The following is a 12603-nucleotide window of genomic DNA, read 5'->3' as shown; positions in this document are numbered from 1 at the left end:
CTGTGGATTTAGAGAAAAGTCTAATAAAAGTCCAATTATTAGACCTAGTTTCCTTATTGTGCTAAAATGTTGGATTATTCTTTCTTTAGAAAAATGAAGCATTTGTTCTCCTCACAACATATACAAAGAATTTCACTTAAAATTATCACTGTGTAGTTTTTTGTTTTTGTTTTTTAATGCCATAAAACTAGGAATCACGTAATTTGAATGAATATATATGTATATACTTACACATATATTACGCTTTTCACAATGTGTTAATGCTAGATTATGATTGCTGTAAGCATAACTATGATTTTTTTTTAAATTTAGATTGTTCTCCAGTCTCAGTATTATCACAGAACTCACTCACCCAGCCAATATGAGATTTATGCAATTCCGGGCCAAAGACTGTTACTCTCTTGCTCTTTCCAAACTGGAAAAGGTAAAATTAAGCATTATTATGTGAAAGTGTTGTTTAGCCAATTTGATTTGCAGTTGAACTGAAAGACCAAACAGTTTTCACTTTTTCTCCCTCTTTGAAGCTAAGTACTATTAGCACTAGAATTGTACACAGATATAAAGAATTAGTGTTTCTCTTAAACATAAACTTTTCTGAATTTCCTTAATTCTTGAATATAATTTCTAATTTATACTATAAATTATATTTGGATCTGATTTAAGATTTAGAAATGGCTCTCCTAATTTTCACAAAAAGAAAATTCATGAATATTAACTGTTTAAATCATTACAGAATAATAAATAAAGGAATAGTCTGGAATATAAGTTCTTTGAGGGCAAGGATTTTTTAACCTTTGTATTCCCAGTGTCCATAATAGTTTCTTGAATAATTGGTATTTAATAAAAGTTGGTGAATCAAATTCTTAATTTTAAAAAATAAGTGTACTATAATATTATAAAATCAATGCATCTGAGTAAAATGTTATCTAGTTTGATAGTATAAAATGTATAATATAAAAACATTTTTATGTATAATTTTCCTAACACTTCTGTTTTATTATATTATATATATATGATGTCATATTAATGAGTAAGGCAATATCCTCAGAAAGTTACAAATGACTTACCTAATGTCATTTTATTAATAAATAGAAAATTCATGTTTAGAACTCAGATATTGTGACCCTTAGGCACTATCCTTTTCATCATATAATAATGCAGGAATCATTATAGAAATAGCTTTGGGGTATTAATAAAAATAACGAAATATTTAAAATAATAGTAGTGATAATTCCCCCATTCACTGTCTGGAAAGAGACTGGTACCAATGAATCCATCAGGAAAACAGTTAAAAGTTTTGGAATCCTGAGTCTTAAAATGGTTTCGTATGTTCATCTCTATAGATGGAATATTCACCCTACCTAGTTATAAGAAGTTATACATTATTCTGTTCAACTAGCACCATTAGAGAAAGAGAAGTTATTTACATTTTAAGGGTTGTATATATTAAGAAAACAAATATACCTTTATTTTAAAAAATGCTGTGTTGTAGTCTTCTTTTAAGGATGTCAAGATAACGTTATATCTATTATCTAAATAATTTCTCCAACCTAATATATGTAATATGTGATATATGTGGTATATATGTAAATATAGATATTTAAAAGTAATTTTCTTTTTTCTCTTCTGAATTTGTTAAGTTCAATGATTTGTGAACCTCCCAGTCATTCTACCAATGAAGATAGATGTCTGCCCTGAAATTTGTAGTCTTAGATTGTTGCTTGGGGCAATCAATATGAAGCTAAGTGGCACATAGGTTTACACACTATATATATATGTATCATAGGAAGGACTTAGAATTTTCTGTCTCAGATAAACTCTCTATTCCTTATACCAGTGATGGGAAAACTACAGCCTGCGGGCCAGATGTGGCCCCCTGAAATGTTCTATCCATCCATGGGACATTATTCCTAATCTGACTAATAAAATGAGTAGGATACAACACAATGAAACTTCAAAAGAGTTGCCTTAGAAACAGACTGACAGATGAGCATTTGCTTTCCTTTGGCCCCCTCTTTAAAAAGTTGTCCATCACTGCCTTATACCATAGTCCTGTGTTGGTAAACCAATGGTACACATGCCAGAGGAGGCTGCTCCCCTCCCTCTCTGTACCACGCCCAAGGACATTTGTCACATGAACTGCCCCTCTGCCCAGCAACCCAATGGGAGTGCTTCCTCCCTCCCCTGTCTGGAGTAAGGAGGTGGCTAACATTTAACATGAGAGCTACAGTTTGGGCACTTTGTCTCTAATAGTTTTGTCATTACTGCCATAGACTGACCACACTTTCTTTATTAATGTTAACTGTCCAGTTGGGGGAAGTTGCCCAGAACAGAGTCCGTTGGCATGAGATGGTTGCGGCCCTATGATCCTCTGGGAGTCAATAGGAATAATAATAATAATAATAATAATAATAATAATAAATATCTATTAGTAATAATAATGGCTCACATTTATCTATCATATGAATGTTTTCAAAGCAGTCTATAAACATCATGCTATTTTTCTCCCTCTTAACAATCCAGTGAAATAAGTCCCAATAAGTGGAGTTAATAAGATTCATTTCATTGGGGTGGTAGCCTGACAAGCATTTTTGACCACATCATTGGATATGGTCCAGTTATCTAGATCTGTTTTACCTGATGGTGTCTGCTCTGGAGAATTGCCCAAGTTTTCTACTTCTTCATACCATCCTGAGTTGCCCATCTATTTATGTGTATTTGACAGATTCAGATAATGATCTGGCATTTAAAAACTGATATGAAGAGCATTAATAAAGGTATGCTGAGGTTCAGATTTCTGAACTTTATCAGTTTATTAACAAGACCCATTAATCTGTTAACAAAGTAGTTCAAAATGACTATCTTGGTTTAGCCAAAAGACTGCTAGAAAAGGAGGGAGTTTAACTTTAAAGTGACAGTGCAAAATGTCTCATGCTATATGTGTGTCTTCTTCTGAGTGGTCTGATCTTATATCATTAAAATCCTGATCCTTAACATTTAATGAGGAAGCAATCTCAATCTTCTTCCCACCTCAGACCAATTCTTTCTTTTGTGGATTACTTGATAAAATTAGTTGACAGACTATAGTAATAGGATTAGTTGAAAGACATGGGTATAGTTTGCATTTCACTATTCTGAAAATTTGTCTTTTGGTAAACTGCAAAATAGTTGAATGGTAAAGGAGAAAATAATTAAATTCAATAAAATATTAATCTGATGCCACTCTGAATTCACTAATTTTATAAAGAATTAAAAATGGATATCTTTGAATAGACTTATTAAAGGAGAAATATGAATAGTGAAAATATTTTAGAGGATTATCTAAAGATAAAATAAAAGACTACTCATTCCTCATTGGATTTTTTAGAAATGAAATTTATTTTTTAACTTTTAAAAATGTATCTCACCTCCATTTTATATCCCTCAACCCTACAAAGAGAAAAAAGAAAAACAAAATCCTTTTAAAATATGTATAGGCAAGAAACCAAATCCCAATACTGGCCATGTCACCTCCTCCAAAAACACATATGTGTGCACATATGTATGCATATATACAAAGATGCATAAACACACATATATAGGTACACACTTTAAGTCCATCACTTCTGTATCAGAAATTGGGTAGAATATTTATAATCCATCCTCTAGAATTGTAGTTGAACATTGCATTGATCAGAGTTCTTAAATCTTCAAATCTGTTTGGTTTTACAATATTCATGTTACTGCATTCATCATTTTCTTAGTTTTAGTCCTTTACTTAGCATCAATTCAAATAATTTTTTTTGTCTTTGAAGATGCTTTTCCCTGATGCTTTTAAAAAAGCAATAATTCAAGCTAGTCACATTTAGGTATTTTAAATTTATAATGTAATGATTTGATCAACAGAATGAAAAAAATCTAATTAAGCCTGCTGTTGCTTTGAAGTCAGAACACAGTTTTGAAACCTGTCTTAACTACTGAATTCTCTGTGTGACCTTGAGCATTTGGAAAATCAAGTTATTTAACTTAACAGAATAATTAAACAATTGTACATCAACAAACATGCTTCACCCCTCTTCATTTTATTTCATTGTATCTATAAGCATTTATTTTTTCTAGCTCCTATTACCACCTGGCCCCCTGTAATATAAATGGTGCAGCAAAAATGAATGTTCACATTGCCAATGTTCAAAAATTCATGTCTCCTTCCACATATGAGTCCACTTCTTCTTGGGCATGAGGTGGTTGGTATATTCTTCAGCCTTCTGAATTCATAGTTTATCATTGCATTTATCAGGACTCTAAAGTCTTTCAAAATTTTGCTCATTTCACACAGCATTAATTCATAGAGGTCTTTTTCTTCTGAAAATGTCTAATATATTTAATTACATATTTTTAGTTATTTACAAATAGGAGGACATCACCTTAGTTTCTAGTTTTTAGGTACAGTGAAAAGATTTAATTTAATTATTTTACATATATATCCTTTTCCTTTTCATCTAATTATTTGTAACAGGTACTTTGAACTTATAAAGTATATCAAGAAAATAAAAAAACAGTTACAATGCCCCAATAGCCAACTGGTTGACTAGCAAATTATGGCATATAAGATGATAAAAACTATTTGACTGAAAATATTACTGGTATAAAATTAATTCTGGTAACTATGCAATGAGAACAGTAGACTTATTGGATTTTATGCAATGTTTCAAAAATTTTAATATATGAATGAAAATATGAACAAAAATATACAAAATTAGCAAAATATATAACCATATCATAGAATAAATTATCTCTAATCATGTATAGAATCTCAAAATTATATAAATGTTATTAGATAAAATATATGTGTGAGCAAATGCTTGTAACAAATACCAATTTCTTTTCATTACTTAGTGAGTTCCAGAAGAAAGATATTCATTAATCACTACAAAACCCCATCTGGTATTACATCTGGAATTTTCACATTTCTTCAGCATCACAAAATTAAAATTGACATTAGACAAGGCAAAGCCTTTATTTTAATACAAACCTGGGTAATGAAAAATGTACTTCCTTATACCCAACAACAAGACATTTTTATTATTCTCTTCTGGAACTCTTTTTTCCCCATTCCTGCTCCCTGAAACTTATAGTTTACTTCCATCTCCAATGGTCAAGCAAAATAAGTCAGATCCTACTTCCGCTTAATATTGATTCAAATACTAGAAGACAGATGTCATATCTATAACATTTTCTCCTCTCCAGATTAAATAACTTTATCCCTTCATCTGATCTTCATATGAAACAGCCTATGGTATCCTCATCATGGTAGCATACTTATCACTACAATCTATTCAAATGATTTCTTTGTGTTTTTCTAAATTTAAAAAAAAATACTAAAAATGGTGATTCCAGCAAGGTGGTATATTAGATAAATATTTTCCACACTTTTTTTGAAACTCTCCAATACTAGAAAAGGAATTCTATACTAGGTGAAATTATAGCTAAATTTAGAAAAGAGAGACTCCCCAAGAAGATAATATCCTATAATTAGTAATAGAAAACTTGAACACTTTGAGTTCTTATTCAGATCACTAATAGATGACATGAGCCTATAAAAAGAGCACACTTTAACTTGCAGACTGAAAATGACTGAGCAACAAAAATCTTTCTAATAAAACCTTATCTCCTAAGACATGTCTACATGAATCCTTTCTTTGTTCCCTAGTCTTAGAAGTTTCCATCAGTTTTTGTATGAAATTTCCTGTTAAAATTCTTTTGCTGATTATAACTTTCTTTGCATAAAATGACTTCACTGATACCTCCTTCCTTCCTACTTTATTACACCCTTCTTTAAAGTACTTTCTACTGTTCTCTTTCCCCAGAATTATTTTGCATAAATCTAGAATGTAAAATGTTATCTCCTTGGGATCAAATCCGTTTAAAAAATTATCTTTGATCACTAGCATTCCTTCACAATGTTTATCACGTAGCAAATATTTAAATGATAAATGACTGTTAGTTAATTGTTGATGGATATCAACTTGACATGTATCTTTTATTTAACCTTCAGTGTATGTTTTATTTTCCTACAATAGACTATAAATTCCTCACAATCAGCCAGGGAATTTTATATCCTATATTTATATTGCTAGCACCTAGTACAGTATTTGGTGTGTGGTAAGCACTTAATAAACAATTGTTGATTGATTAAGGAATGAACAACTGTCCAATATCCTCAGTGAAGTCTTTCCTTCACTGCCCCAGCCCACAATTTTCACTCTCTGTTCTGAATTCCTAAAATTTGTATAGTTTGTATCATGCATTATTATTGACTTTAGAAATAAGAATATGGGATTTCATTGATATTGGGAACTCCCAGATGAAGAACTTTCTCAATGTAAGTTGCCAGTCAACAAGTATCTTTAAGTACTTTCTGTATGGTAGACATGCTGCTAAGTGCTTGAGACACAAAGAAAGTGAAAAAAAAAAAAAACTTGCCCTCCGTCATAGAACTCACATTGTAGAGGGAGAGACAAGATGCAAATAATTATACAAGACATATACTATGTAAAAGGAAGATAATTTCAGAGGAAAGGCAGGGTAGAAAAGTCCTTTTGTATGAGGTGGAAGTTGAGCAGAATTTTGAAGAGTCTAGGGAAGACAGGAGGCAGGGCCGATGGGGAAAATATTTCAGGCTTGGAAAAAGGCAGTGAAAAAGCATAGAGTTAAGAAATGGAGGAAGTATTGTATGAGAAGAAAGCATGTAGGGATTGTAGAGTATGTGAAGGAGAGAATGGTGTAAAAAAATCAACAGATAAGGTCCAGGTTTGGAAGAACTTTGAATGCCAAGCAGAAAATTTTATATTTGATCCTGGGGCTCATAGAAAACCACTTTACTTGACTGAGTAGGGACTAGAAGAGTGGAGTTGACATGGTATACCTACACTGTAGCAGAAGACAAATTATAGCAGAGAGAGATTTGAGGCAACAAAACACAGTTGCATTAGTCCAGATATAAGATGATAAGGGTTTATAGAGTAGCAGCTTGTACTTGGAGAATGGAATCTAAACAGGATATGTTATGTTAAAGGAATTTTCTTAATCTCTCCCTCTGTTTCCTTAAGAAATTAGAGAGCAGGACTTCTAAGTAGATCAGAACTGAAAGGTTCAGTGAGCCAGTGAGCAGGAGCTAAAGGTTCCATTTCCAGGGAGACCAGAACTGAGGAGAGGAAGGAGCTGGCCCTCTGACAGGAAGTTAGGGGGAATAGTTTGACCGGTCAGTGAGAAGATAAAGGAGCAGCCACTGACATTTTTTTTGCCTTTGGGATCTCTAGAGAGCAGGAGATCTGTCTCTGAGGCAAGGATCTTCTGGCAGTTGGCTACTGACAGTTGGGCTGCTATAGAAAACTGAATGAAGGAGTGAGTGAGTAGTTTCTGTCTATTATTTAGTGAGTTAGGTAGTTAGTGAATAATTTATAGATAGAGTAGATTAGATTAGGCCTAGCATGCCAGACAGAAGAAACTGTCCTCAGAAGACAGTTAGTGATAGGTTTAGGAAATTTTAGGTAGTTATTAGAAATTTTAGGTATATTTATAGAGTATAAGTTTAATAATCTCTCTTTCCTCTTTTTAAACTTTTCTATCTGTACTTATTTCTTAAATTAAACAAAGTTTCTATTAAACTGCTCTCCTCACTTTGTTGAACTCCTTAATTTAACCATTACTGTTATGAAGATAAAATTCATAAATTTCATAACATAGTAGATATGTGAGTATAGGGCAAGTAAGAAGTCTAGAAGACACAAAGACCATGGACCTAGGTGACTATGATGATGGTTATGTGCTGGATAGTAAGAAATTCAGAAGAAAGGAAAGTTATATACCACTAGGCTAGTGTCTCTGTTGGAAGTTCTAGTCTTAGAGAATTGCCTATCAAAGTAGTGCCAGACTCGAACTATACAAAATGACATCTATGACCCCATATTTATAGTTTTAAACTAAAATGTTATTTATGTCATATTTTTATTTATTTTGTTAAATATTTCCTAATTATATTTTAATCTACTTCAGTCAAAATTCTCCTGTTTTTGACAGCTTTTATCTTTAGTCAGTGATTGGTTAAGTGACTTGTCCAGTTCACATGTGTGACAGAGGCAGGAATTTGATTCAGATCTTCATTTTTTTCAGATCAATTCTCTATCTACTATGCCATTCTCTCTTTCTCTCTCTCTCTCTCTCTCTCTCTCTCTCTCTCTCTCTCTCTCTCTCTCTCTCGATGAATGCTTACTATTTTGTGTGTGTGACCAATGTCCTCAACTGAGTGTCAAGTTCTTTGAGGGCAGTGATCATGTCATGCAAGTCTTTGAATATCCTTCTTCTAAAAGAAGTCCTTGCACAGTATTAGTTACTCAATAAATGTATGTTAGAAGTGATGATGTTCTTAGGCCAAAAATATATTAAATGGATTAAAGTTTTAAAATATTACTATCTTTGGACCAAAGAGTAACAGTGTGCCATGATATATAAAGAATTTTGCTTGCAAAATTAGAGGACATATTTGACCTGTGTTTTGTGGTATGTCACTTCCTGCTATGGATTTAGTACTGATAAGTCATAATTTTGAACTGTTTCTCTTTTCTTTATAGTGCATCCATGTTTAATGACTTTTGTTTGGATAATTCTTCAAATATCTGTTTTGATAAGAAGTCTGGAATATGAGTGTTTTCTTTGAAAATATATCTGATCTGCCTTATCTGAACCTTAAATGTTTCAAGTATGAGAAACAAATAGAACAAATCCAAATGATTTTCATTTTAAATTTTTAAACAGAAAGAACGTGAGAGAGGTTCTAATTTGGCCTTTATGTTTCGACTGCCTTTTGCTGCTGGGAGAGTTTTCAGCATCAGTATGTTGGACACACTTTTGTATCAAGTAGGTTATATTTTCATGTTTTCTCTTTTATGCACACTGGTAGTTCATTTAAATAAGCTACTTATTAATTTCTTCTTTAACACAATTAAATCAGCAATGGAGGTCCACTAGCCCAATAGCATATTATATGGAGATGTATTAAGAATATAATTTAGTGCTGGAAAAACATTTGGTAGTTATAAGTTATTTGGGGGAAGTATGTTTGGAACTTTTTGTAGTTGATGGGTGCTCAGAATATTTCCCCTTAATTGTGATTTTTAAAGAAAATGTCATAGATTGCATAAGGGTTGTTTATGTGATAAGAAAACATGATAGCATAATTTTCTTTCTATTGCAAGGTTTTTCAGCTTCAAAATTAGGAAAAAAAACAAATGTAAATTTTTGAAAAAACCAATGGTGTCTTAATCACTCTTTAATTACTACAATAATTTAAGAAAAAATATAAAATTCCTGCATAGAGAATAATTAAGCAATGATACACTAATCATTTATCAATTTTTACATATTTTATAAATATTATCCTAGTGGATTTTCAATAAGAATAATTTTAGCTGGCTCTTGAGTGCCATTGTTATATTGAAATTATTAAAAAAAATAAACATGTGGCAATGTCCTTTTATGCAAATGTATTTTTACCATTTTAAAATTCTGTCAACATATAAACAACCAGAGCCTTACATGTTAATTTTTTTAGGTAATCAGACTTTTTAAAAAATCCTTTTCTTTAGTCTTAGAATCAATATTGTGTATTGGTTTAAGGCAGAAAAGTATAAGGGCTAGGCAATTGAGGTTGTGACTTGCCTGGAGTCACACAGCTAGTTCTGGAAGCCTGCCAGCAGCTCCAGGGGTCTGGTGTATGGTTTAGGTGAGAAAGAAGAGAGTCAGAGACACAGTGGATTTCTGGAAGCTGTTCTGAGAAATTCCTATGAATCTCTTATCTTTATCCTTTTCTCTCATAGTCACACAAATGCTGGAAAAATTTTACATTTCAAATTCAAAACAAAGAAAAACTCAAGGTTATACTGGTTAAGCTAGTACTTAACAAATTTCTACAAAATCCTACATATAGATTACACTGAGACTAAACATACCTCAAGGCTACCAAAACTCTACTTTATCCAAGTTTTGTTTTTATAAAAAAAACCTTCAACATATTGCAAAAGATAGAGTTAAGTGTGAGAACTCTCAAATTCGGGGGGACAAGTTTAACGTGGGAGAGTAATGAAGTGTGAGAATGTTTTGGTTTGTTCATCTTGTGTCCTTCAAGCTCTTGGGAGAGAGATTGAAGCAGCTCCTGCTGTTTCACTGAGGGTGTAGCTATTAACTCATTAAATGCTGGTTTATTATAGAATATTAAGGGGGATCCTATAAGGAAGTTCTATAAATGGATTTCTATAAAGAAATTTTATATCTATAGTACAAAACTTGAGGCTATCCTAAAAATACAGATTATAATAATTTAATAATAAAGTGTTGGTCAGAAGAGAGTCACACAGAGGGTCTGATTAGGTTATCCATCCATCCAGATTTTCAGGCTGTAGGGATCAATGTAGGGCTCTGTCATCTACATTGACTTGATGATACCTGATGGAGACCCTTATTTCTCTGAGGGGCTCTCAGCAAGCTAGGAAGTGTCTGTGGCCATATTTGAACCCAGAACCTCCCATTTCCAGACCTGGCTCTCTATCACTGAGCCACTCATCTGCCCACAAGACTTTTTTTTTTATTAAAAATATGTCTGATAGAAATGTAGAAGCAACTAAGAAACAAATGGCCATTTTTCTAAAAATAAAAAAATTAATAAAAAACAAACAAACAAAAAAGAAACAAATGGCAGCATATGTAAAGTTTTATGATATGGCTTTCTTGATCTTGCTAATCATACTATTTCAGAATTTTATTGAACCTGTTCTCTTTTTATTTGGTTGTGTACATACACACACATACATACATATATGTATATATAAAAGGTAATGATATGGCATAGTGAATACAATGTAAAACTTGGGAGTTAGGAAGCCTGGTGTTCAGATCTGGCCTCAGATTCTTACTATTTGTGTGACCCTGAGCAGTTCATTTGGTTTCTCTCAAACTCAATTTCTTCATATATAAAATGTGTATAAATATACCATCTATCTCTCAGGGTTATTGGGGGGATCAAATGAGATAACATGTAAAGCACTTTGCAAACCTTAAAGCATTATAAATGCTGATGATTATTATCATCATTATTATATATAACTTTAAGATCAGATAAACACTTTATATCAGACCTTTTTGTCTAATTTTACCTGTAGATATGCCTACTGACACTGCTTAAAATAATGTGTCCATTTGAGTCATATATAAGAGCCAATTAAAATAAAGAAAAAGGGGGAAAATATCTCCTATCCCCTTCCTATGTCCAGTTAGCATGATCAGGAGCTAAATACTCTGAAACTAATTGTTTAACTTCAGCTAAGGAGAGGAAAGTAGCTTGAATTTATATTACCTTTTAAAGATAGCAGAGTACTTTACATTTGTTATGTCATTTGATTTTTACAGTAACCTCATGATGTAGATGCTATTATTATCTCCATTGTAAGATTGAAGAAAATGAGGCTGATAGAGGTTAAGTGATATGAGGATAGAGGCTATAATGAGGAGAAGGTTTGAATCAAATAGCCTTGTTCTTTTAGAGGTTAGCTTCTTTGGCATCACATTATAAGAGTCTAAATTAGAAAATTACAGGTATAAAACTATTTGGAAATTGGAGGTTATCTAGTCCAATCTTCTCAATTTGTGGATGAATAACCTGAAGACTAGAAAGGTCAAGTGACTTCACGAAGTATGAAGGAGAATAATTGGGATTTGAATGCATGTCATGTATTTTAAAATCTAGTATTTTTCCATTGTACCTTGCTCTCCCAAATTTGAAGTTGAATCATTAATATGGATCTTGGCATCCCTTTAATCTTTGGGAAAATGAAGTCCATGAAGTTGTCCTTGTGTGACCTTTTTTTGTCTAGATAACACATTCAATTGAACAATCCACTTTTCAGTACAATAAAAATTCTTTCCACTTATATTCCTGTAGATATAGTAAAAGATTAAACGTCCTTCTAACAGAATTGTCTATGTCTCTCTTATGATGTTCAATATAAACAAGTCCTAGTCTACATGATTTTCATTCATAATATTCAAGAATATTGAGAGATCCTAGGAGATTATTTTTCTAATTAAAAAAAGTACAAAAGAGAACCCTACAATAAACTTGCCAAAATGTTTGAAGATGGCTTCTCAAGGCATACAGTTTTTAGTGTTTTCATGTGTGTTGTAAGTAAATAACATTAAAAAATGATGGATTGTTTATATAGTTATATACATATATATTATGTTAATAAATATTAATTGTTGGCTCATATTTGCAGTAAATCTTCTTTTTTAAATCTATTTTAGTCGTTTGTGAAGGATTATATGATTTCTATCACTAGACTTCTATTGGGATTGGATACCACACCTGGATCAGGATTTCTTTGTTCCGTAAGTTAAGATTATAATGATTAGTAAATTTCAGAGATTAAGGCTCCAGCTAGTAAAGAGTTTCAGATATTTGCTGTGTGCTTTTGACTTTTCTAATGACTGAGAAAGTATTTTTAAATATACTTTTGACATCTGAGAAAATAAACACATTTAACAGACATTGTTATAAAATAATATATTTTAGTT

General features: G+C 32.0%; 1 protein-coding gene across 1 annotated transcript in view; it reads left to right on the top strand.

The window, feature by feature from the left end:
• KCNT2 (potassium sodium-activated channel subfamily T member 2) overlaps nucleotides 1–12603 on the top strand; it is a 549106-nt gene that overhangs the window by 467118 nt on the left and 69385 nt on the right. Inside the window, exons 22-24 of the mRNA XM_044674907.1 lie at nucleotides 313–424; nucleotides 8794–8895; nucleotides 12334–12417. Coding sequence (XP_044530842.1) covers nucleotides 313–424; nucleotides 8794–8895; nucleotides 12334–12417 — 298 coding nt within the window. The remainder of the gene's footprint in view (nucleotides 1–312; nucleotides 425–8793; nucleotides 8896–12333; nucleotides 12418–12603) is intronic.

The sequence above is a fragment of the Gracilinanus agilis genome, chromosome 4 (assembly GCF_016433145.1).
Source record: "Gracilinanus agilis isolate LMUSP501 chromosome 4, AgileGrace, whole genome shotgun sequence".
NCBI lineage: Eukaryota > Metazoa > Chordata > Mammalia > Didelphimorphia > Didelphidae > Gracilinanus > Gracilinanus agilis.
The sequence above is the reverse complement of the archived record's forward strand: the minus strand, read 5'-3'. Positions and strand labels throughout refer to the sequence as shown.